The sequence below is a fragment of the Chrysemys picta genome, chromosome 3 (genome assembly GCF_011386835.1).
Source record: "Chrysemys picta bellii isolate R12L10 chromosome 3, ASM1138683v2, whole genome shotgun sequence".
Classification (NCBI taxonomy): Eukaryota; Metazoa; Chordata; order Testudines; family Emydidae; genus Chrysemys; species Chrysemys picta.
In genome coordinates this window covers 165,224,441-165,251,737 of record NC_088793.1, presented here as the reverse complement: position 1 = coordinate 165,251,737, position 27,297 = coordinate 165,224,441, and the positions used below count along the sequence as shown (strand labels likewise).

The following is a 27,297-nucleotide window of genomic DNA, read 5'->3' as shown; positions in this document are numbered from 1 at the left end:
TAAAAAAGTTCACAGAGGGAGTGGGGGAGGGCTGGTGGCTCTCCCTTATATTCTGGGTGAGTGTCCTTTTTGGTTCCCATTTTAGCATGCCCCTAAAAACCCACAACTATAGATTCCTAGAGTTTAAGGCCACAAGGCCATTATGTCATCTAATCTGTTTTCCTGTATCTCACAGACCTTTAAATATCACTCACTTACTCTTTTTATGAGTCTAATAATTTGTGCTTAACTAAAGCATAACTTCCAAAAAGGCATCCAGTCTTAATCTGAAGATATCAAGAGAGATAAAATCTACCACTTCTTTTGGTAGTTTGTTCCAATGGTTACTTATCCTCACTGTTACAAATTGCTGTAAAGATGTCTACTTGTTTATTAACACAGATATTTAATATTGGACTTTACAATCATGGGAAGCATGACTATTTTCTTTGTGCCTTGCAGGAGGAGAGGAATGACAGAATCAAAGGTTGAGGAGGTTTGGTTTGATTGAATGTAGGAAATGTGCACATTTTAGGAACATAGGAATATAGCAATCACCATACCTGCTCAGAGCAGTGTGCATTTAGTCCAGTAGCTTGATTCCTTGACAATAGCCAGTACCAGAATTTTGAAGGTACAAGAAACCTTCCAATAGGCAGCAATGGACTAGCCTGGCCATAGGGAGTTTCTTCCCCATCAGCTGGAGATTGGCATATGCCCTGTTGCATGGGGACTTACATTTCTTCCAAAGCTCTTGTTTTATTTAACCTTATTTTATCATTCTGGATGTTCTTATTAACTATATAAATGTCAATTGATTATTTGAAACCTACTAAGCTCTTAGCCTCCCATATCTTGTGGCTCTGAGTTCCACAAGCTAATTGTGCATCATGTATAAAAGTATATCCTTTTATCCGCTTTATCCTGTTGTTGCCTTTCAGTTTCATTGAATGTTCCCTTGAACTTGCATTATGAAAATGGGCATGCCTATTCACCCTATCTACTTTCTCTATATCATTCATTATTTTGTATGACTTTGTCATGTCCTTCCTTTTTCATCTCCTCTCTAAACAGTCTGTGATGTTCTGTACCTCGTGGGAACATTCTACGCCCACATGTCATCCTTATAAAATGATTGTGTGGTATCCAATGCAAAGTTTGTCATGTTGGGTGTCTTCGGAAGGCTCATGATGCAGTGAGCATTGTTGTTATAGTAATTGTTGTTACGGTAATGTTATAGTAATGTTATAGGTTATAATTTCATGTTTATAATTATGAGGCTGTAAATGTATTCTCATGTCTTAAAGCAAGCCCAGGAAAAAACTCTCTAAGAGCAGAGGGGCAGTTCACACCTCATCAGGGCATGTATGGGACAAACCCAGCCCAGCCTCACGGAACAAAGGACACTGGCCTAGGCAACAACAAAGGATCTGTTGGACTCTCGAGTGAGTCACCCCCCCCTTCCTTTGGTCTGTTTGGGACTGCGATGAGGTAATGCTCACCTGATTCTGAAGGGGTGGGGGCAAAGCCAAGAGGAAAGAAAGGGCATAATAAAAGGGAGACATGTTTGCCATGCTCTTTCTCTCTCTTCTGCCTACATCTACAGACACCACCATACCAAGTTACTGAAGCGCTGATCAAAGGGGAGAGCCCTGGCTGAAAAGCAACCAGCCAGCCTGTGGTCAGAAGCATCTAAGTTTGTAAAGGCACTGAAAGTGTTAAGCTCAGCTTAGAATGTGTTTTGCTTTTATTTAATTTGACCAAATCTGACTTCTTGTGCTTTGACTTCTAATCACTTAAAATCTATCTTTATAGTTAATAAATCTGGTTGTTTATTCTATCTGAAGCAGTGCGTTTGGTTTGAAGTGTGTCAGAGACTCCCCTTTGGATAATAAGCCTGGTACATATCAATTTCTTTGTTAAATTGATGAACTCATATAAGCTTGCAGCATCCAGCGGGCATAACTGGACACTGCAAGACGGAGGTTCCTAGGGTTGTGTCTGGGACCGGAGATATTGGCTAGTGTCATTTGGTTGCACAATCCAAGGAGCAGCTTACATGCCAGTGCGTGAACAGCCCAGGAGTGGGGGTTCTTACAGCAGAGCAGGGTAAGGCTGGCTCCCAGAGTCAAGGATTGGAGTGACCTAGCAGATCACCGGTCCTGATAACACCAGGGGGGAATGTCACACAGTCCCAGTCTTTTCAATCTCTCTTTATATGGAAGTTTATCCATCTTTGTAATCATTTTCATCACTTTTCTCTGAAACCCCTCTATTTATACTTTGCTGAGTTCTAGATAGAGTACTGAACACAGTATTCCAGGTGAGGTGTACCATCGATTTATATAATGGCAGCATAATACCATCAGTATTGTTTTACATTTACATTTAATGAAATATTTGTTCCAAAATAGCTATATACCTAAGACTTTTTTTAAAAAGTATTGAAAGTGATTTTAGGAGCCAGACTGACAGTCCTGGAGTTATTTTTAATGCCCCATAACAGGTACATTTTGATCAAGCTCCCAGCACAGCTTCTACAGTTTTCTGTAGGCATCACCTCTAAGAGTGCAATTAAATGATGATGATTACTGTTAATGTTTGGTTTCCCTAGCTCATTCAATCCTTGGCCTTTCTGCTGAATCTTCCTAAAAGTGTGTCAATTAATGTTAATCATGGAGTACTATGCACACCTATCCATTGGGAAAAGGACTCAGACCACCAAAATAATTTCACATAAGCCACCAAATAGCAATCAGATGATATGAATGTTCTGGAATAGAATGGATAGTGACTTGCAGTCTAGTGGCTATAAGGCTTTGTCTACACTGGCAACTGAACGACAAAACTTTTGTTGTTCAGAGGTGTTAAAAAACCACACACCCCGAACGACAAACATTTTGTCGATGAAAAGCGCTGGTCTGAACAGCAGTTTGTTGGCAGGAGAGCTCTCGGTAAAAGGTACATAGTGTAGAAAAAGCCTAAGCTAGATCCCCTTATTTAAGACCTGATAAAACGGATCCAGATAAGATGGTTGCTTCGGACTAGTTAATAAGATGATAATAAGTAAGTATGACAGACCCAGACAGGTTGGGTGCAGAAGGTCTGGTAGAAGGAAAACACACTGGACACTGGATGAATAGTTTTCTCTTTCCTGAGTGACGAGGGCAGGAGCCAGAGCAGTCAGGAAGGTGCTAGAAGCAATTAAGTCAGGCAGACTCCATAAGACACCTGGACCCAAATAAGAACTGATTAGGGAAACAGGCTAATCAGATCACCTGAAGCCCATTTATAACCAGCTGGGACTAGTTTAAAAGGAAGCTCCTTCAGAGAGACCGGCTGGTAGAAGCTGGGAGTAAGACGATGTGTTGTGGGAAGACTGGGAGAAAGAAGATGTGCAGTAAAAGACCCAGAAGAACAAGTATGGTCAGGTACCAAGGAGGGTGCTAGGAGGGGCCGTTTGGGGAAGTAGTCCAGGGAAGGACTATAGCTCCGGTAGTATAGGAAACAGGTACCTGTTGCCGGTGCCATTAGGGTCCGTGGGCTGGAACCCAGAGAAGAGGGCGGGCCCGGGTTCCCCCTACCCTCCCACACCTTTACAGAAACACTCCCTGAGTAGGAAGACAGGGACTAAAAAGGGTTCTTTAGGAGTGAAAGTAAGGCGGTATGGACCGGTACGGTGTACTGGTAAAAAGTAGCCACCAGCACCAGCCCGTACCGCTGACTTTAAAGCGCAGGGCCGCCAATGGGGGAGACACAAAAGGGGCAGTGACTTAAAGCCACGGCAGCGGTGGCCGGAGCCCCGGGCTGTTTAAATCGCCGCTGGAGCCCCGGGTGCGGGCCAGGCAGCGCAGATGGGCTGGCTGGGGGACACTGACCCCAGCCCCGCCCCTTCCGCCTGATGCCCCGCCCCTTCCGGGGTAGGGGGAGAGCTGGCCCCGTACCAGTAAGTGCTCCATTTTACTTTCACCCCTGGGGTTCTTACACCAAACGCATTGACTGGCCATTGATGAAGTTGGAGCAGTAAGCTGTAACCCTTGCCTCTAGGAGGGGAGAGAGGCTACATTGAAGGTCACAGCAAATCTCTGAGGCAAGCCCTAACCGCCTAGAAGCGCAGGACCCCCTAAGGCAAAGCCGGAGCTCCAGCACATAAGGCATAGTTAATATGTCGTTCAGGAAGCTATTTTGTCCCTATCAAAGATAGCCTTATTAGCAAAATAAGCAGTTGGTGATTCAAAGCTACCACATGGGATGTTGTTCAACACTTTACTGAGTCAGTCCTCTCAAAGACAGTTGCTGTAATTTGTAGCTTATATTTTGTTAATCTCTGAATCATTTTCAGCTATTTTCACTTCAGCAAACCTTTGTGGGCCATGTGATGGATGTGTTCAAGCCACAAGAGCTGGCTTCTTTTTGTGCAAAGCATCAGCAGTTAGAAGGAATTGCATTTAGTTAACATGACAAATCCTGCCATCTTCTACATCCAGGAATCTGATGCTTCTGTCCTCCCTCTGTTCTTAATGGTTATCCCTATGTCAAGGCCATAGAAGAAGAAAAAGACAATAGATCATAAAACTTTCATTGAAACTCTAGCTTTAGCTTCCATTGTTCTCCATATCTCCCTTATCATAGCCAATGCTTTGACTAAATGGGTGTCAAGTTGCTTATTTCATTTAGTACTTCTGTAAATGCAGATGTCTGAGTACTTGAATGTTTTAACCTATTGCAGTATTTCTTCAATCACTTATCTGTGCAGACTACACCAGAATTCATCCTATGCTCATATGGAATTTGTTGCATTCAGCTTACATTAAGAGCCAAACTTCAAGACACTTTAATTTTTGTTATCTCTTGGAAGTTAAACAATAGGTTAGTGAATCCAGTGACACTATAACACAGTTTAGCAGTGATGGTTAGAACCAAAAGTTCCATTTAATTTAGCTGTTTTCTCCAGTGTGATTGTAGGATTTTTTTGGTCTGATAGTTATCTAGGACAATAATTAGGATTACACTGTATGTTTGTTCACAATGTGGTACCGCTTTTAAAAATATATATATGTGTCGAATCATGGTATTCTTATCTCATTAGGACCTGTCTTTTGTGTTGGAATAATGGGATGGTAATAAGAATAACATGAAATAATATCAAATTACTAACTTCATCAAAGAAAGGTAGAGCAACTTCTGACCTTTTTTCAGTTCTTTGGAGAAGGAGAGAAACTTGTTTTCACTGATGACTAATCTTTCTTCTTCAGGGTTGGTTTTATGGTCACATTTGCCATCATATTGGCAAGCTTTTCCATGCCAGTTGCTTAAGTGTACCATCTCTCATATCTAGAACACACTCCTATTCGTTATTTCATATGATTAATGTTCTTCCCTCTAGCTTTGTAAGAGTACAGGCAATACCTTCTGGGCTGCCAGACAGGGAGTCACGTGCAGACCTGACAAATGTCTTACCTGACACCTGCAGCCCACCTGAGATGTCGAGCATTCATCTGGGCCATGGGAATGGCCTGCGATTAGGGCTCATGGACACCATAGCAGGTACCATGGCTGTGGTACCTGCTATGGTACTAGCGGCTCACTCTGCTGGATTGGAGAGAGGAAAGAACAACAGGAGGAGTAGGCAGAGCAGAGGTGGAGATAGAAGGTGAGTGGACCCAGTACTGGCCCTAGGCTATCTGTCCAGCTTTCGCTCCATACACTCAGCTTCCCTCAGCCCTCAGCTGCCATCGTTCCTTACCTCCTACAAAGCACCTCTACAGTTCTCCTCCTCTACTGGCCACTTGCCTCTGGACAATCTCACAAACCCAACTTTCCCCAGCTTCTCCTTCACGAGCTACCTAGCTATCCCCTGAACATCTCCAGAAAGCCACCCAACCATCTATCAGAAAATAGCTCTCTTATGAAAAAGCGCTGTGTAACTTAATTGTCATGAAACCCAGAGGGTTCTATAGAAATGTAACGGGGTTCTACAGAAATGACTCTAAAACCGATAGAGAATGATACCCTTTATATATCCTTTTTTGAACCATTGTAATGAATTCTAGATATCTCTGCAATAGGATGGTTTAAAAAAACCTGTAGAAACTGACCATTTTGTATTAAATTCTGTAGGAGTGTTCCGTAAGAGTTGGGCAGTTTCTGAGATATAGGCTCTGTGTGGTTTTTTTTACTCCAGTGGCTAGTTGAACTTTGGTTTTGGACTGCAGCACAATCTGAACATGTGAGCTGTCTTTTGTGGGTAAAAAAGAAGATACCAGTACTTCTCTGCCCCATTAATCTACAGCAGGGGTCGGTAACCTTTCAGAAGTGGTGTGCCGAGTCTTCATTTATTCACTCTAATTTAAGGTTTCGGGTGCCAGTAATACATTTTAACGTTTTTAGAAGGTCTCTTTCTATAAGTCTGTAATATATAACTAAACTATTGTTGTATGTAAACTAAATAAGGTTTTTAAAATGTTTAATAAGCTTCATTTAAAATTAAATTAAAATGCAGAGCCCCCCGGACCGGTGGCCAGGACCCGGGCAGTGTGAGTGCCACTGAAAATCAGCTCGTGTGTCGCCTTTGGCACATGTGCCATAGGTTGCCTGCCTCTGATCTATAGATTCATGGGCAAGTTTTTGCTGCCTTAAACTTCACCGGAATGCACCATACAGCTGCAGGGCAATTGTGTTTGATTTCTAAATGGAACGTACAATAGGAACTGTGCCTTCTGGAGTAAAATACAGTATACACAGAAAATCACATGCCATTTACACAAGTAACTGTGATTTTGTGTTATTTCAGTGATCTGAGGGTTTTTTCAATGCATCAGGGAGATAAGAAGGTACTTGCCAATAATTTTGATAGTGTCCTTTCCTTGACCTGGTAGAAATGAACATACATGGCATTGACAAGAAATAAAACTATTTAAATTAGGCAGGTAAGTTTATGTTTGAGCCAAACACAAAATTTAACCTTAGATTGGAAATGTTCTTTTCAAGAAAGCCATAGCAGGTCAGACATTAAAAGCTATCAGTCACACAGTTAAAAACATAAATTGGGAAGATTCATGCTGAAGACAATGACAGCAGAGATTAGAAATGACAGTAGGGGGAAAGTCCTGCCTAACTTAGGAAAGAGGAAAAATGTCGAAACAGTAATAAACTACAGTGAGGCCAACAGGTCAACCCACATGAGAAAACCAACAGGTAACAGAAGGGCCTCTGAAACTTCTGAAGAATAGAAGATCAGTAGGAAAGCATTTTTATGAGAAATAAAATGCGCCTTCCTGTCAGGGAGGAAGGGAGTTGCAGAGTGCTTGAGAAATGGAAAAAAATGCAATTAAAACCAGATATGAATAAAGATCAGGTGAAAGAGGATGTCACCTTATGTCCTTTGGAACTGTATTTCTGCTGCCTCCTGAAATTATGTTTTCCTGAAACAAAGGAACAATGTTATGGAAAAGTGGGTGCCAGGTACTTTAGGAAAATGAGACACAGCGAAGCGGATAAAAGAGACAAAGACAATAGCAATCATATGCAATAAACCGAAGGCAGCTGAGGTCTGAGACAAAGGTGAAAATTCTGAGCCAGCAAGATGAGTGAAGCAGGGGAAGGAAGGAGGGAAAGGTGATTCACAATAACGTTTGAAAGACATTGGCTTGAATATTCATCAATGTCACAGCAAACTTAGCTTGGCGGCCTTGGTGACTGACTTTGTTCAGTTAGCGATTTCCCATTTTTAAGATGATAAACAGGAAAGTGGCTTGATATATGGCTTTTTAATGTTAGCTGAATGCAACAAACCTAAGCTCAGGCTTTCATGCCAATTGGATAGACATTGGCATACAATTTTATTGTTTTTGTATAGGCATAATTGAAATATTTGTTTGTGTTGGTATCCACTCCAAAATTAGACAATGTAGACTCCTGTATACAAATATACCTTTTGACATGCAGGCAGCGTGGGTACACCACACAATGGAACAAGTGGAGTAAGCTGTGCAGTCATCTGGAGTACCTCACTCTCCATTAATTCATTCATATGAAAACCTAGTTCCCAGGCCCTGGTCAATTACTTTATTTCTTTTACTTTAGAAATCGCTAGAAGGATTGTGAAGTGATTAATGTAGCTTGACATGATGAAGAATCTGAAGGTACTTAAGGTAAAATATTTTAGCTGATAGCGGTACAGTCTATTTCGTGCTGCTTTTGTGAGTGGTATTTCAATATATTATACAATGGTCTTCTGAAGTGACTGGTTTGCTGAAGATTAAGCTGTCTGTACTATTATATGTGTTAGAGAGGGGCCCAAGCCACAAAGTTCAGATCTGAAATCAGATCAGAATTCAAACTTTCCCAAAGCTTGGGATGGGAGTTGGATCTGAGATTATCGTTCAGTCTCATCTCTTATACCTACATACAGACATAATATGTAAGACATATTATATAAAGATACAAGGACTAAATTTTGTTCTTGGTTACACCTGTATAAATATTTATTCCGGATGTCACAGTGTTGTAACTGAGAGCAGAATTTGGCTGCTCATTTGAAGTTGGTGCCAAATGCTATCAATAAATGCCTGCCAAAAATAACCAACTAACATATAGTAATTTAAACAGAAAATTCGGAAATCAGTTGCACACTGAGGGCATGTCTACACTAGAAACGTAAGTCAACCTCACCAGGAGCACTTCCACCAACCTAAGAGGGGCAGTGTGGGGAGCTGAAAGCCTGATCTCTCAGCTTGGCTGGAAGCTTCCTGCCAGGAGCTAGGCTGTCCCACAGGCTCCTGGACTCCTGGAGGGCTGCCCCCATTCCCACCGGAAGTGGGGGAAGCCACCCAGGGCTTCTCACTCCTCTCCTGCCTGCTCGCCAACGGGAGTGGGGCAGCCTTGTCAATTGCTGTGAAATTGACAAGACCACCAACAGCTGATGTAAAGGATGCAGTATCTACACAGACACTGCATCACCCTAACTACACGGACATAAACCATATACATTTCGTGAAGGTGGTGTTATTAAGTTGGTGTAGTAGGGAACTTACATTGGCGGCAGGAAGGTTGTAGCTGTAGTGTAGACACTGACATAATTAGGTCGACATAAGCTGCCTCATGTTGACGTAACTGTGTAGTGTAGACCAGCCCACAGTTGCTGTCAGGGTTCCCTCCCCACTCTGAACTCTTTATTCCAGGTGGGCCTTGAGTGGGCCTGACTGGTATATAAGGGCAGTCAGCAGCGAACCAGCTGAGCGGCGAACAGCAGAGGCTAACAGAGGGAGTTTGCCTGGGAGTTTGCTTGGGGAGAGCTCACTGAGGCTTTCATCTGCAGGTTTCTCTGAGTAGTTCCTGCAACAGCTGAGGAAGCTCTTAAGAGGAAGGTGATATGGAAGGTGAGCGATCAGCTGTTGTAACCTGCACAGGTTGTGCCATGTTTGTCTTTCTTCCATAGGACAGAAGCGACTTTGTCTGTACAAAGTGCAAGCTGGTCTCCATGTTGGAAGAGAAGGTTCGAGGGCTGGTGAAACGAGTATTGACTCTGCGTTGCATAGGGGAAAATGAAGATTTCCTGGACAGATGTCAGGAGATGCTTCTACGGCCACAATGTTCTGAAGATTCAGAGCAGGCGCAGCAGGGACAGAAGGATTGTGAAGAGGTTTGGCAGCATGTGACCTCCAGAAGGAGAAAGAGGAGGGTCCATGCACCAGCAATGGAGATACAGGTGAGCAATCGTTTCCATGTTCCCTCTACAGGTACTAATGCGGAGAGTGGACTAGATGACCCCTCTGAGGGAAGGGAGCAGAAGGAGACTCCACCGATTGGAAGGCAAAAGATGCACTGTCCTAGGGATGGGGGTTCCACGACCACCACTCCCAAGAGGAGGAGGAGGGTGGTGGTGGTTGGGCACTCCCTCCTCAGGGGGACTGAGTCATCTATCTGCCACCCCGACCGGGAAAACCGAGATGTCTGCTGCTTGCCAGGAGCTAGGATACACGATGCGACAGAGAGACTGCTGAGACTCATCAAGCCCTCAGATCACTACCCCTTCCTGCTTCTCCACGTGGGCACCAATGATACTGCCAAGAATGACTTTGAACGGATCACTGCAGACTACGTGGCTCTGGGAAGAAGGATAAAGGAGTTTGAGGCACAAGTGGTGTTCTCGTCCATCCTCCCTGTGCAAGGAAAAGGCCTGGGTAGAGACCGTCGAATCGTGGAAGTCAACGAATGGCTACGCAGGTGGTGTCGGAGAGAAGGCTTTGGATTCTTCGACCATGGGATGGTGTTCCAAGAAGGAGGAGTGCTAGGCAGAGACGGGCTCCACCTAACGAAGAGAGGGAAGAGCATCTTCGCCAGCAGGCTGGCTAACTTAGTGAAGAGGGCTTTAAACTAGGTTCACCAGGGGAAGGAGACCAAAGCCCTGAGGTAAGTGGGGAAATGGGATCCTGGGAGGAAGCACAAGCAGGAGAGTGCAAGAGGGGAGGACTCCTGTCTCATACTGAGAAAGAGGGACGATCGATGAGTTATCTTAAATGCCTATACACAAATGCAAGAAGCCTGGGAAACAAGCAGGGAGAACTGGAAGACCTGGCACAGTCACGGAACTATGATGCGATTGGAATAATAGAGACTTGGTGGGATAACTCACATGACTAGAGTACTATCATGGATGGATATAAATTGTTCAGGAAGGACAGGCAGGGCAGAAAAGGTGGGGGAGTTGCATTGTATGTAAGAGAGGAGTATGACTGCTCAGAGCTCCGGTATGAAACTGCAGAAAAACCTGAGAGTCTCTGGATAAAGTTGAGAAGTGTGAGCAACAAGGGTGATGTCGTGGTCGGAGTCTGCTATAGACCACCAGACCAGGGGGATGAGGTGGACGAGGCTTTCTTCTGGCAACTAGCAGAAGTTGCTAGATCACAGGCCCTGGTTCTCATGGGAGACTTTAATCACCCTGATATCTGCTGGGAGAGCAATACCGCGGTGCACAGACAATCCAGGAAGTTTTTGGAAAGTGTAGGGGACAATTTCCTGGTGCAAGTGCTGGAGGAACCAACTAGCGGCAGAGCTTTTCTTGACCTGCTGCTCAGAAACAGGGAAGAATTAGTAGGGGAAGCAAAAGTGGATGGGAACCTGGGAGGCAGTGACCATAAGATGGTCAAGTTCAGGATCCTGACACAAGGAAGAAAGGAGAGCAGCAGAATACAGACCCTGGACTTCAGAAAAGCAGACTTTGACTACCTCAGGGAACAGATGGGCAGGATCCCCTGGGAGAATAACATGAAGGGCAAAGGGGTCCAGGAGAGCTGGCTGTATTTTAAAGAATCCTTATTGCAGTTGCAGGAACAAACCATCCCGATGTGTAGAAAGAATAGTAAATATGGCAGGCGACCAGCTTGGCTAAACAGTGAAATCCTTGCTGATCTTAAACGCAAAAAAGAAGCTTACAAGAAGTGGAAGATTGGACAAATGACCAGGGAGGAGTATAAAAATATTGCTCAGGCATGCAGGAGTGAAATCAGGAAGGCCAAATCACACTTGGAGCTGCAGCTAGCAAGAGATGTTAAGAGTAACGAGAAGGGTTTCTTCAGGTATGAAAGTCAAGGAAAGTGTGGGCCCCTTACTGAATGAGGGAGGCAACCTAGTGACCGAGGATGTGGAAAAAACTAATGTACTCAATGCTTTTTTTGCCTCTGTCTTCACAAACAAGGTCAGCTCCCAGACTGCTGCACTGGGCAGCACAATATGGGGAGAAGGTGACCAGCCCTCTGTGGAGAAAGAAGTGGTTCAGGACTATTCAGAAAAACTGGACGTGCACAAGTCCACGGGGCCAGATGCGCTGCATCCAAGGGTGCTAAAGGAGTTGGCGGATGAGATTGCAGAGCCATTAGCCATTATTTTTGAAAACTCATGGTGATCGGGGGAGGTCCCAGATGATTGGAAAAAGGCTAATATAGTGCCCATCTTTAAAAAAGGGAAGAAGGAGGATCCGGGGAACTACAGGCCAGTCAGCCTCACCTTAGTCCCTGGAAAAATCATGGAGCAGGTCCTCAAGGAATCAATTATGAAACACTTAGAGGAGAGGAAAGTGATCAGGAACAGTCAGCATGGATTCACCAAGGAGAAGTCGTGCCTGACTAACCTAATTGCCTTCTATGATGACATAACTGGCTCTGTGGATGAGGGGAAAGCAGTGGATGTGTTATTCCTTGACTTTAGCAAAGCTTTTGATACGGTCTCTCACAATATTCTTGCCGCCAAGTTAAAGAAGTATGGGCTGGATGAATGGACTGTAAGGTGGATAGAAAGCTGGCTAGATCGTCGGACTCAACGGGTAGTGATCAATGGCTCCATGTCTAGTTGGCAGCCAGTTTCAAGCGGAGTGCCCCAAGGGTCGGTCCTGGGGCCGGTTTTGTTTAATATCTTTATTAATGATCTGGAGGATGGTGTGGACTGCACTCTCAGCAAGTTTGCAGATTGACACTAAACAAGGAGGCATGGTAGATACACTAGAGGGTAGGGATCGGATACAGAGGGACCTAGACAAATTAGAGGATTGGGCCAAAAAAAACCTGATGAGGTTCAACAAGGACAAGTGCAGAGTCCTGCACTTAGGACAGAAGAATCCCATGCACTGCTACAGACTAGGGACCGAATGGCTAGGTAGCAGTTCTGCAGAAAAGGACCTAGGGGTCACAGTGGACGAGAAGCTGGATATGAGTCAACAGTGTGCTCTTGTTGCCAATATGCTAACGGCATTTTGAGCTGTATAAGTATGGGCATTGCCAGCAGATCGAGGAACGTGATCGTTCCCCTTTATTCGACATTGGTGAGGCCTCATCTGGAATATTGTGTCCAGTTTTGGGCCCCACACTACAAGAAGGATGTGGAAAAATTGGAAAGAGTCCAGCGGAGGGCAACAAAAATGATTAGGGGTCTGGAGCACATGACTTATGAGGAGAGGCTGAGGGAACTGGGATTGTTTAGTCTCCAGAAGAGAAGAATGAGGGGGGATTTGATAGCAGCCTTCAACTACCTGAAGGGGGGTTCCAAAGAGGATGGAGCTCGGCTGTTCTCAGTGGTGGCAGATGACAGAACAAGGAGTAATGGTCTCAAGTTGCAGTGGGGGAGGTCCAGGTTGGATATTAGGAAACACTATTTCACTAGGAGGGTGGTGAAGAACTGGAATGCGTTACCTAGGGAGGTGGTGGAGGTTTTTAGGGCCCGGCTTGACAAAGCCCTGGCTGGGATGATTTAGTTGGGATTGGGCCTGCTTTGAGCAGGGGGTTGGACTAGATGACCTCCTGAGGTCCCTTCCAACCCTAATATTCTGTGATTCTATGATTCTGTGAACTCTGGGGTACAGATGTGGGGACCCACATAAAAGACCCCCTAAACTTATATTCCACCAGCTTAGCTTAAAAACTTCTCCAAGGCACAAATGCCTTTCCTTGTCCTTGGACGGTATTGCTGCCACCACCAAGTGATTTAAACAAGCATTCAGGGAGGGGCCACTTAGAGCCCTATTTCCCCCCCCCCCCCAAAATATCCCCCTAAGCCCCTTCATCCCCTTTCCTGGGGAGGCTTGAGAATAATACACCAACCAAATAGCTTAACAAGGTGAGCACAGACCAGACCCTTGGGTTTTTAGGACACTAAAAACCAATCAGGTTCTTAAAAGAAGAACTTTATTATAAAAAAAAAAGTAAAAGAAACACCTCTGTAAAATCGGGATGGAAGGTAATTTTATAGGGTAATAAAAAGATTTAAAACACAGAGGATTCCCCTAGGCTCAGCTTCAAAGTTACAAAACAGGAATAAACCTTCCTCTTGGCATAGGGAAAATTCACAAGCTAAAACAAAAGATAATCTAATGCATTTCCTTGCTATTACTTACAATTTCTGTAATTTTAGATGTTTCATTTCAATAGGTGCTGGATTACCTGCTTGGTCTCTTTCTTTGTCTCAAGAGCGAACACACACACAAGAGAACAAACAAAGTCCCCCTCCCCCAGTTTTGAAAGTATCATCTTTCCCCAGTGGGTCCTTCTGGTCAGGTGCCAACTAGGTTAATTGAACTGATTAACCCCTTACAGGTAAGTGATTCTGTACTTCTGGTCAAGAGGGATTTTATATTACTGCATACGTAAAGGTTGTTACCCTTTCCTTTATATTTATGACATGCCCCCCAAATCACAGACTGTGCTGGACAGCCTGTTCCATACTGGCTGTGATTTCTTCCTGGAGCTCTAGGAGAAAACAGAGTTAATAAGACACATGCACCTTTAGAGATACTACTGATTATATAAAAACTAACAGTTGCAACATGGGCCCACTGGATGCTGATGCAAAGACTGATAATGGCACCACTAAGTGCCAAAAAATACACTGGAACCCCACTATAACGTGCTCCGCTATAACACAAATACATTTATAACGTGGGGCGAGTCTGGCTCCAGCGGCTGCAGCAGGCGCAGGGCGAGTCTGGCAGGTGCAGGGTGTTTGTGATCCATGCCCCAGCGGCTGCAGCAGGCGCGACTCTCGCTGCAGCCCCGGCGCACCTCTGTCCCCGGCAGGGCCGGCTCCAACCCGCGTCCTTCCCTCCCCGCCGACCAATGTAGGGGGCAGCAGCGCAGAGGAGGGGAGTGCCCTGCTGGGAGTGGGCTGCAGAGTGGCGCAGAGCCCTCCCGGCAGTTGGCGTGGCAGGCTGGCGGCGGTCGTCTTCGGGGGCCCCGCTCCCCTGGCCAGAGTGCCGGCCAGAGCGCGGCTAGCCCCAGCTGAAGGAAGCCCTGGCCACTCCCCTTCTCTCTCTCCCCCGCTCCCTCCCTCCACCTAGCCAGGGCACGGAAGCTGGACACAAGTACAGTGGAACCCTGCTATAACCCGACCCCGCATTTACCGCGATTGAATTTTTTGGACCCCAATGATCGCGTTATAGCGGTGTTCCACTGTACCTGAAAAGTGCTACTTCTGTGTGGCAGCCAATAAAGCTGCTGCACACACCCCTGTTTTTCAGCAATTAAATATCTGTAAATGGAAGCTCTCCCTTTTCCCTATCCCATGTCCGAAGTGGCCAAAATATAGAAGTTTTTCAGTGTGGTCCCTCTGCACAGCAGCTGTTTCACAGTCTGATAGCAGAGTCTACAGCCGTTTGCTTCAGTTTGCTCCTGTCACTGCCATAGGTTAATAGGAACAGAGGCAGAAGAAGGGCCTAGGCCAGCATAAAGCAGGAATAACAGGATTTTCTGCCAAGAAGGAGTGTGAGATAAGAACTTTAATGGGCAAGCTAACAAAGAATGAATCCAAAGCCTGAGGCACTTCAGTGTGTTAGAAACAGACAAGCAGTCCTGGAACAAGTACAGCCAGGGCCGGCTCCAGGCACCAGCTTACCAAGCAGGTGCTTGGGGCGGCCACTTCGGAGAGGGGCGGCACGTCCAGCTGTTTGGCGGCAATTCGGCAGGGTCCCTCACTTCTACTCGGAGCAAAGGACCTCCCACCGAATTGCCACCGCAGATCGCGATCGCAGCTTTTTGTTGTTGTTTTTTTTTGTTTGCTTTGTTTGGCTGCTTGGGGCAGCCAAAACCCTGGAGCTGGCCCTGAGTACAGCCCAAAGTCTCAGTTTGAAATGATTGTGTGGCCCACATGCCAAAAAAGTTTGGTTCTGTGTATATATGTGTGTATGTGTATCTATAGCCCCATGCCAAATATGCACTTGTGCTAATCCTAGAATAAATTACAGAGCCATATGATAAACTGCACGCACCTTTGACCATCTCACCCGCACTCTGCTAACTAATCCATCACTACTTGGATTTATTCTAGCATTCCAAACCAAGGCTGCAATCCTGTAAACACTTATGTACATACAAAGAATCCCATTTAAATCAAGTTTGGCTGCATATAGTTCCAGACCTGAGTGTAAGTGAGATCATGGTCTTCCCTCTTGCATTTATTATTAGCAGTGAACTTCTCCAGACTGTGATTTATTTCATGCAGTATAACAACTGCTCCAGTACTGGTGTTGATTACCAGTTCACTGTAATTGTCCGTCTTGTAACACGGGTCATTTGGTGTATATGATTTGTTTGGTTTAAAGGAACCATGCTTTGATGTTCAGTCGAGGAGAAATACCTTAGAATCTAGTCTGATCCTCATACCAGTGTACAACAAAATGTCAACTTTCCAGTTTCATGGAATTATCTCTGGCAGATTAGGGACATGCAAGAGAAAGTGGTTTAACAAACAACATTATAATATAAATTAGTATATTGAGCATTAGAATATAGCATATAGCTGTATAGTTGCAAAATACCAGTCATAGATAAATATATCAATAATTATTAGGCCAGATTCTCATTGCTGTAAATCTGCCCCATTGACTTCAGTTTGCCCTAACTGAAGATCAGGCCTGTTATTTCTGGAAGTTCATAACTATCACTGACTTGTTTTGTAGTCACCTACAGAGATAGCTTACAAATATAAAACGATGGTGGGCTGTGTAATAGACTTCAAATTTTCATGAGTTGGGAATGATTGATGACAGTGTTGCCCCATCCTGTGACTCCTTAACTCATGAAAATACCAGTGTCCTTATAGTAGCTACTGTCACTTACCTCTCATTGCTCACTCCAACCCGCCGCTACAAATTCTCTCACTATCCCCTTCCATATACTGTACAGAGAGAACAAAATGAAAAGAGGGAGAAAGAGAGGAGTGTAATTGTATAATGGAAAATAACATTCATAAGTCACCCAAACACTAAACCCTACGTATAATGAATCTGTCCTTTAGGGACAATCTTTTCCATGTCATTGTCTGGTACTTATGTTGTTGTTCATCTAGCTAATTACCGCTTTGAAAGGTATAGTCCTGCTGTCATGCCTAGATTAGCAGCAAGTGTTTGGCCAGCTACTTTCTTGTCACAGTTGATAATTATTTAATGAGTTCTGTTCTTCCCTAGGAAAGAAAGATTGGGATAGAATTGGACCTATTTTATCACAGTAGCATTGCTGCGCCTGTTGGCAGGTTTGACAGCAGCAGTGCTGGATTCCAGTAAAACAGGAGAAGAAGAATTTCAATAAGTAGTTCCTCAAGCATTTGGGAGCAGGGGGGGAATTAATAGTGATTAGCAAATCTCAGTGGAAACAGGCTCATTACTATGTTTGCCGCCAGTCTTTTCCTACAGCGGTAACCTTGCTGGGGAAATGGGTGATGCTGGAAGGTCCTTCTTAGCTAAAAGAAAAGCCAACATAAGAAAGCACTGTGTGTTGCTAAGCTGGAAGGCCTGACTTCCAATCTCCAGATTATCTTTGTCATGCTGGGGGCCCCTGAAGTAGCACTGTCTGTTTTTGATGCGCCGAGTAAATCAGCGCAACCTCTATTGGAAGATACAAGAATGGCATCAACAGGACCTTATGGGTGCCCCCTTTATGGAAGAGTGTCACTTCTTCTGTAACTGAACAGATGCACGCTGGCTAGCCCTAGTCAGGGGCGGGGGTATAACCTGGGGTCAGGAGAGCCCAAATCCTTAAGGGTATTTAGGCTCCTAACATCCATTGATTTCAATGGATGTGAGGCGTAGGATCCATGAAGGGACTCAGGTGATGCAACACTCAGCATGATGGTGCCTAATTTTTAGGCCCCTAGATAATCACAGAAACAACATTGTGAGCCACAAAGCTTGAGTTAGGTGCCTAAGCTCCCTATGGGGAGAGACGGGCACCTAAGAATGGGATCCACAAAAGCCAGCATATTATTCTCCCAATTCAGTTAGCCAATGGGAGATGCCAAGCCCCACCCCTCTCTGAGGTAAGCGCTTATGTTAGCTTAGCAATCCACCAAGGGGAACCTACCACCTGTAGTCAGACAGCTTAGGCACCTAAAATGCTCTTTGAGGGAATGAGCAAGGTGCCTGTCTGCTCCACACAAAATGGAGGGTGGGGGAGTGGCTTATGATTTTTAGCCCAGTGGTTAGAGCACTCCCCTGCAACATGGGAGATGCAGGTTCATTTCACCCTTCTTTGCCACAAGGGGATAGAAGATTTGAACAAGGGCCTTCTTCCTTGCTAGAGGCTGATGTAACCACTGAGCTATAAGGTATTCTGATATGGGACACCCCCAGTCTCTTCTATTGAAGCTGTTATGCTCTGGATAGCTAAAGAAAGAGTGGCTGGAAAAGGGACTCAGGGTTTTCCACCTCCCCAGTGGATGCCCTGTAGTTAGAACACTCTCCAGAGAGGTGGCAAATCCTGTCTTCCCCATTAGCAGAGAGAGGGTAATTGAACCCTAACCACTTGGCTAAAAGTTACAACCTGGTATCTCTTTCTTCAGCTGGCACCTCTTTCTTCAGCTGGTTTTAGAGTGGGATCTGATGCATGGCCTCTGAGCACACCTTTTGATGTAGGCAAGCAATTTAGGTGGCTGAACACCTGTCTTCCCCTGGTTCGTGAAGTGATTTGAGGCTTAGGCATCCCGATGCCTAGAGTGAGGCAGCAGTGCACATGCCCAGAGGCAGGAACATAGATTCATAGGGAACTTTTACTCTGAAAAAGGCACCTACAAGGTTTGGTGGGAGTTTTGTGGATCACATTGGAGCCAAAACTGAGATTTAGGCACCATCATGGATCCCACCCTAGGAGCCCAAATACCTTTGAGGATCTGCGCCAAGATAATTAGGCTTGGGAGCCAGGAAGGGGGTGGGGGGGGGGGCTAATCGGCCCAACCTGAGACATGTGGAGCAAGAGGTAGTTTTCCAGGGAGGGGCTTAAAAGAAGAACCATGCTCAGTGCTGGGAGTCTGAAAAGGGCTGAAGGCTCGGTGAGTAGTGGAGGAACTAGCCTGCCGATGTTTCTGAACTGGAGAGCCAGTGTTGGGAGGCTGAAAAGGGCTGAGCCATTGGACTGTGTTTTGGGGTTTTTATGAACTATGTGCACTGTGTGTGGGGGATAAACAGACTGTATTTGGGGCTTTCAAGGACTACTTTGCACTGTGTGGGACAATAAACTGGCCTCAGTTAGGGATAATATTGGACAGAAGAGAATGTATGGTGGAATTTTTAAGGAGTTTTTGAGGGACACTTGAGGCAGTAATCCCAACATTACCATGCCAATCCACAAGGGGGTGCTTGAAGGTGAGAGGAAATTATGACATGGTGCTTCCTCTAGATCACTTGGCTGGAAGAATATTGTGTGTGTTTGCAGGGATGAAAGATAGCTAAAGAGAGTGACTAATATTTTTAACACTCCTTGTTGGCTAGAAATAGTGGGCCAGAATAAAAGTTCGTGTAAGATGGTGCAACCTCACAGTGTTTGTGACTGAGTTAGACCCACCTAGATGATGGTTGTTGCATGGGTAGGGAAGCACCAAACTGGAAGTGAATTACATTTTAGAGGCCTTTTGATAATTGTTCCCAGCTATTTCCTAGAGCTAGCTGGAAATTTTCTGAAGGAATGTTTTTCCTTCACAGAAAATTGCAATTCATCAAAAGTGAAATGTTTCATGAAAAAGTGTCAGTTGCAGCAAAATTTTATTTTGGAAAAGAAAGTGTTTTGAAAAGGTTGAAATGTTCTGTTTCAACATTTTGGGAATGAAGTATCAGGGGTTAGTCGTGTTAGTCTGTATCCACAAAAACAACAAGGAGTCCAGTGGCACCTTAAAGACTAACAGATTTATTTGGGCATAAGCTTTCGTGGGTAAAACACCACTTCTTCAGATGCATGGAGTGAAAATTACTGATGCAGGCATTACATAATGACACATAAAGACACGGGAGTTACCTCACAAGTGGAGAACCAGTGTTGACAGGGCCAATTTGATCAGGGTGGATGTAGCTTAAAACTACAATACCCACCTGGGGAAGTGAGGAAACAGATTGACAGAGCAAGACGGGTACCCAGAAATCACCTACTACAGGACAGGCCCATCAAGGAAAATAACAGAACACCACTGGCCATCATGTACAGCCCCCAGCTAAAACCTCTCCAGCACATTATCAATGATCTACAATCTATCCTGGAAAACTATCCCTCACTCTCACAAACCTTGGGAGGCAGGCCAGTCCTTGCTTACGGACAGCCCCACAACCTGAAGCAAATACTCACCAGCAACTACACACCACACCACAGAAACATTAACCCAGGAATCAATCCCTGTAGCAAACCTCATTGCCTATTCTGTCCCCTTATCTATTCTAGCGACCAGCGCCAGCTCCAGCATTTCTGCCGCCCCAAGCAAAACAAACAAACAAACAAAAAGTCGCGATCGGTGGCGGCAATTGGAAAAAAAAAAAAGCTGCGATCGGCAGTTCAGTGGCAGGTCCTTCGCTCCTAGAGGGAGTGAGGGACCTGCCACCCCCGAATTGCCGCAGGTGCCGCCCCTCTCCCTTGGCCGCCCCAAGCACCTGCTTGTTAAGCTGGTGCCTGGAGCCGGCCCTGCTAGCGACACCATCAGAGAACCCAACCACATCAGTCACACCATCAGAGGCTCATTCACCTGCACGTTTACTAATGTAATATATGCCATCATGTGCCAGCAATGCCCCTCTGCCATGTACATTGGCCAAACTGGACAGTCCCTACGTAAAAGAATAAATGGACACAAATCAGACATCAGGAATCGTAACATACAAAAGCCAGTAGGAGAACACTTCAGTCTTCCTGGACATTCTGTCACAGATTTAAAAGTAGCTATACTTGAACAAAAAAACTTCAGAAACAGAATTCAAAGAGAAACAGCAGAACTAAAATTCATTTGCCAATTTAATATCATTAATTTGGGCATAAATAAGGACTGGGAGTGGCTGGTTCATTACAAAAGCAGCTTTGCCTCTCCTGGAATTGGCACCTCCTCATCTATTATTGGGAGTAGACTACATCCACCCTGATCGAATTGGCCCTGTCAACACTGGTTCCCCACTTGTGAGGTAACTCCCTTCTCTTCATGTGTCATTATGTAATGCCTCATCTGTAATTTTCACTCCATACATCTGAAGAAGAGATTTTTTACCCACGAAAGCTTATGCCCAAATAAAACTTAGTCTTTAAGGTGCCACCGGACTCCTTGTTGATTTTGGGAATGGAAAGTTTTGGAGGGTTTTGTGTTGAAATGTTTTACATTTTATATAAAAAAGTCAATATCTAAACAAAATGTTTTGATTTTATTGAAACAAAATGTTTTGGTCAAACCAAAATATTTTTTTCCAGAATTTGATTTTGCAGGAAATTTCAGAATGTTTTGGTTTTGCTCCTCTTTAGAAAGGAAAACTTATGAAACTCTCAGAATTTTCCACAAAACAGAAAATCTGTTTTCTGCCCAGCTTTACTATTTCCCTAATTTCCAGCTTTTCTTTTTTTCTTGTACAATCTCCTAACTTTTCTTCTTGAAGCTTTTAAATCTTTCTAATCCTAATATTGAACTCTAGGTTATTAATCTTTCTCTCAAGCCCTAAAGCCTTTTCCGGAGGCTCTGTTTCTCCTATAGTCCCAGAGTCCTGCTGAGGCCCATACAGTGATGAAGCTAAGGGATGGACAGGCACTGACACATGCAGTTCATTCTGTTCTCCGTAGGTATCCCTATACTTGACCTACTTGTGTATATATTGGATACACTGCTAGGTTTGTCTGCCACTCTGAGGCCTTGTCTACACTGAGAGATTCCCATTGACTCTGCTGGGCTTTAGCTCATGCCTTAAGTATTCAATAGAATTATTTGTTACTGTACATGCGTCTTATTATCAGTTGTATAAAAATGTAACTTGACATGATAAAAGTATTTCAGCTTTAAAATGAAGAATGTAAGATTTCATAAACTCACAAACTGAAAGGGAATTAAAATAAATGTTCAAGTAATCCTCTAGGGAAATTAGTTGTGGATTAAATGATGTTCCTGTGAGGAGACATAGAATTCTTACTAAGAATTGAATGACATTCTCTGTGAGGTACTGTACTAAGCACTGTTCCTAGAAAATATAAATGAAAACATTTATATAATTTAACATTCATTATTTTGGCTAGATTAACAGAGGTAAACATTCACTGAAGTGCTGAAACCCGTAAAGCCAAAGTACAAACATATTTCTTTCAATATGGACTATTCAGTCAAGGTCTATTTTATTTTTAAAGTGTAGAGTAATAACACGAGTATTTCCTACTTATGTTAGTGGACATGACTAAATTCTCCATGCACCCAACAGTCTGGGAGCCTAATGTAGTAAAATCTTATTCCATTGGCAAGTTAGTGAGAGAAAGATAAGAGAGGTGTCATTTGATTCAGAAAAATCTACAGAATCATAATTTCTATGTTGTCAGCCTCTGCAGCATGGCAGGGGGGACTTGCTGCCCCAGCCTCCCAGTTCCAGGTCCTCTAGTTGGTGGAAATTTTGATACTATAATGTTATCAGAAATGGATCAAGTTGGGTATCATTCAAAAGCCCTTTCTCACCTGAACACAATTGTACCAAACATGATGAGCCTAGAACAATGATGTAGATATACATTCAAGAAAATATTTAAAAATCAAGCTTTTAAAAATTATTCTTTAACACAAGGATGCATTGCTTACATAAAAAGACATGGATTTTTGGTAATCCTATAGGGAAGTTAGCATTGACATGTAGGACTGAAAATTTTTTATTTATCAGTTATCATCAGTGTCATCTCCATCTAGAGTGCCACTGCTAGCCACATTGTCACGTTGATCCTTGTCCACGCCGCACTCACATGTCTCCATACAAGATAGGCTGCCAGCCAAACATTTGCAAGGTGGTGAGCATCTGGTCTTTGCACATGAGCAGTTGATTAGCTGAAGGATTAATTCAGGAGTGCATGGTATTTCACACATAACTGGTGTGATCAGTCTATCCTCCAAGACCCCTCCATGCCCGATAGGGATGATAGTTTTGCATGTGCTCGATCATCTCGGAGCCATTCCATTGCTTGATAATTTGCCCTCTTGATAGCAGGTATAAATGCATCCATTGATGGTGGCAATTTTTCTCTGCTTGTCTGCTTCTTGGAAAACGTCCACCAACATAGCTCTGAAAGTGTCGTAATGTTGGTCTTCAAATGGTAAACATGGCATATGAATGCCTCCAGTGCATTTATGACCTCATCAGTGACTGTCTCAGCCATTTCAAGCACCTTCAGAGTGATGAGGGAGTCTTTGGAGGTCAAATCAAATGCCTTTCAGTAAGATAATTTGGTCTTTCCAGCCAATTTGCCAGTAGCGTCACATCCAGAAAAGGCATGGAAACCTGGCAGGGTAGCAACTTTTAATGGTTGGAGTGATAGTAATAACCCAATTTCCTTTTCAAAATTCCTCCCATATGTCAGGGAGGTACCAGGCAATCATCACAGAATAGTTCGTTAAATCTAAAGCAAAAAGGTATTTCACAAAGTCTTCCAGTGCTGCAAGGTGCAAATTCCAATTACCAGTCCTAACAGATCAAATAAAGAGCAGCAAAGACTCAAACATCTTCATGTATTGCCACATCATCCTGAAAGTTGGCTGTGTCACTGATTCAACCTCATTGAATTGCTTGATCTGTCCTGTGAAATTGCAGCTCTCCATTGTGTACAATAGGTAATTGAGAGAGACTATACACTAGAGGTGTGGAACTAGTCTTGCAAAAGACTAAATTGTTTTTGGTTAGGGTGTATGTATATACCAATTTCTGTGTATCTTTTTCCTATGCTGACTAACCTGACAGATTACCACCCTATATAGATTTATTTAAGGGATTTTGTGCAAAACCATGTTTAAAATGTTGTCTTTGGTTGGTGACTCTGCATTAGCAATATAATGCGCTCAGATTTTTCTCATACATGGGTATTGGGACAGACCCCTGGCTTTGCTATGGATGCTCTGTGCCACCCCAGTGGGGAACAGCTATAATGCTTGTGTAATTGGCATATTCCCCCAGTGTAGAGGTTCACTAGCTCTTATGCCACACCTCCTGGCTTTTATGCCACACCTCCTGGCTCCCTGGGCCCTGGAGTAGGGAGCATGTCTGGATGGAAGGGAGCATGGCTGGGGCATATCTACAACCCTATGATGAGGCCAGGGCCAGAGGCAGCCAAGCATATGTTGAATCAGCCCTGAGGCAGATTATCCCTGGCTGGTTCTAGGATCAGTAAGTGAGGGAGGGCATAAAGGTAGTGTAAAGTCTCCTTTGGCCTCCGGCCCCATTACCCACTTGAGCTGTACTCATTGCAACAAGGATAAAACACAGGACAGGGGCCATTCATTCAAGAAACGGTCATGAAACAAAACCCTAAATCCAAATATCCTCTGACTTTGGGCAGTTCAAATCTGGATTTGGGTCTGATATTTGAAGCCAATTTCAAATGCATATTGTGACAGACCCAGACCAGTGGGGTACAGGAGTCTGGTAGAGGGCAAATATACTGGTCACTGGATGAGTAGTTTTCTGTTCCCTGAATGACCAGAGCAGGGGCTGCACTAGAGTAATCAGGAACCTGCTAGAACCAGTTAAGGAAGGCAGGCTAATTAGAACACCTGGAGCCAATTAAGAAGAAGCTGCTAGACTCAATTAAGGCAGGCTAATCAGGGCACCTGGGTTTTAAAAGGAGCTCACTTCAGTTTATGGTGTGAGTGTGAGGAGCTGGGAGCAAGAGGCGCAAGGAGTTGAGAGCGTGTGCTGCTGGAGGACTGAGGAGCACAAGCGTTATCAGAAACCAGGAGGAAGGTCCTGTGGTGAGAATAAGGAAGGTGTTTGGAGGAGGCCATGGGGAAGTAGCCCAGGGATTTGTAGCTGTCATGCAGCTGTTACAGGAGGCACTATAGACAGCTGCAGTCCACAGGGCCCTGGGCTGGAACCCAGAGTAGAGGGCGGGCCTGGGTTCCCCCCAAACCTCCCAATTGACCTGGACTGTGGGTTCTCCCAGAGGGGAAGGTCTCTGGGCTGTTCCCCAACCCACATGGTGAATCTCTGAGGCAAGAAAATCCGCCAATAAGCGCAGGACCCACCAAGATAGAGGAGGAACTTTGTCACAATACACATCTCCATGATAATATGCTACTAGTGAGTGTCTCTCCACCCTCCTACCATGTACACAGTCTTCTACTAGAGGAGTGTCAGTATATGTATATGGATATACAGTATGTGGGCAACAATTATCTGTGTACTAATTATATTGTGTTATAAATATTTCTGCCCATTATAATTGCCTGTGTTAGAGACGAGTGTCAACAAAACCCCCAGATCCAAACATCCATAAACTTTGGGGTGTTTGAACTGTTTGCATGTGGATTTTGGAACTGCTCCCATCTCTAGCACTTTACAGAGTATGGCCTGAGATTAGGATGTAGTTCATCAGTGTGCACTGTAGGTCTCATAGCTGCAGGGTACAGCTCTACTGCCTATTCTGCAACTGTCCATGGATGTGATAGATTGGGTTTGCAAGCTGTCAGAATGAGTGTCTTATCTACCCCCATCAATGCAGGACATTCAGGATAGTATGTTTCTTGGTGATTTAATTTCAGTGGAAGTTCTGCACAGAGAACAAGTGCAGGACGATAATGAGCAATAGGTAATTGTTCCAGGGATAAAATAATCCATGGTGCAAACACAGGGTAATTTCATACTTGCATTTGAGATGTTCCTGAATTTAACTAAACAAACATTGGTAAGGTTTTAAAGCAGTGAACATTTAGTCACTTGACAGGGTGACACAGAAATCAACATCTTGTGAGCAACAGGAAAAGAAAATAAATGAAAAACTCTCTCACTATTCTGATGTCATCTCCCATTGCAATTGTTGTTTATGGTAGCAAGACCATAAATCTCAATGCTCAGCATTGTCTCATTCTGAGATCAAGGTCCTTGTTGCTGATTGATTCATGCATTTTTCATTCGCTTGGCTAACATGCTTTAAATGGAACAGACACTTAGGAATGGAAACTGGAGCTACTCTCCTCCCGTCCCCCAGGAGGATTTAGCATATAAATTGTGCAATTTTTCAGACCCTAGAAAATACTGTAAAGATTAATTTTATTCATCTCAAAATGCTAAAATTAATTTTCCTCTCAATGAGCCCAGTCCTGAAAGGTGTTGAGTACACTCAACTCTCAGGGCTTTAAAGTGATACCCTTCCTCACTAACTTACTCCTTGAGTTATCCCATTGAAATCAGTGGGACCACTTGAGTAGTAAGGTACTGCACTCTAGCCTTTAGTAAAGTCTGTAGGAGCTGACGGTGTTTCTTATCAGAATTGGTCAATCATCCATGTTTTTCTTTTTTTACAGATACATTTTACTCATTTTATATTCTTTAGCTGATCATACAGTATATGGAAGTGTACCAAATAATGGGGGCCTGATTTGCTATATCATATGAAGTTATTTACACCATAAACTAACTACATGACATTAGATTAGAGCTGGTTGAAAATTTCAAAAGAAATTTGTTGGTAGAAAATATGCCTTTTTTCCCAAAATTGAACATTTCATTTTTCACTAAAGTGTGCCTGTGATGGGGTGGACTAGGCCTGGAGACCTCAGGGTCCTACCACACCTCGTCCCAGAGAGGAGCAGAAGAGACTTCCTCCAAGCGTCCTAGAGTTGTTGCGGGGAAGCAGCCAATGAGGGAGGCCACAGGGAGCAGGGAATCAGGGCCTCATAGACTCACATAAAAGGAGTTGCAGGGCCAGAGTCAGCCAGTTGCTGCCTGGAGCTGGAGGAGGAAAAAACTGTGTTCCTGGCTGGCTGAAAGAGCTGCCACACCATGGACAGCTCAGTTCTGGCAGGGGCTGGGGTAGCAAGAGAGAGCTCCTGGATGGCTGCTGACAGGGTCTGGGAGAGCAAAGAAAGGGCTCCTGGTTGGCTGCTGGGACTGAGTAAGGACTGACCCCAGGGAGGGACGCAGGAAGACAGTGTCTCCATGGAGGAAGCTCTGGGGGCACAGGATTATACCAGGACAAGTTAAAGACTTGTGTATGAGACTTGGCCAGAGGGCTGAGTCACTGAAAACCTGCCTGAGAAACCACCGAGAGGGGTCACCACAAACTGAGAGAGGGCAGGCACACAGACTTGACCTGGGGTTCTTGTGAGAGGTGAGTGCCACCCCATTACAGTGCCTTTTTGATATTTTTATTTGTTAATCAAAAACATTGTCAACATCTTCGTTTATCAAAACCCCTGTAAAATAGCAGTACCTAGAGGCTTTAACTGAGATGATGTTAGGCACTGTACAAACACAGAGTAAGAGACAAAGAAAAGCATCTACCATCTAAGCAGAAAAGACTTTTTATAGCTCAGGTGCAGAGAGATTAAACAACTTGCCCAGTATCCCACAGGAAGCTGTGGCAGAGTTGA

At 44.3% G+C, this 27,297-nt stretch overlaps 1 protein-coding gene and 1 long non-coding RNA gene across 2 annotated transcripts in view; one reads left to right on the top strand and one right to left on the bottom strand.

Annotated features, from left to right (window-relative positions):
- The window catches only part of LOC135982602 (centromere protein F-like), a 402,988-nt gene extending 386,499 nt beyond the window's left edge, over window positions 1-16,489 (top strand). The window contains exons 8-9 of the mRNA XM_065589986.1: window positions 9,419-9,865; window positions 16,421-16,489. Of these exons, the coding sequence (XP_065446058.1) occupies window positions 9,419-9,865; window positions 16,421-16,489 (516 nt within the window). The remainder of the gene's footprint in view (window positions 1-9,418; window positions 9,866-16,420) is intronic.
- Window positions 16,490-16,575: 86 nt separating this feature from the next.
- Window positions 16,576-27,297, bottom strand: part of LOC135982490 (uncharacterized) — a 69,307-nt gene continuing 58,585 nt past the window's right edge. Inside the window, exon 3 of the long non-coding RNA XR_010599884.1 lies at window positions 16,576-16,638. This is a non-coding gene — a long non-coding RNA (uncharacterized LOC135982490). The remainder of the gene's footprint in view (window positions 16,639-27,297) is intronic.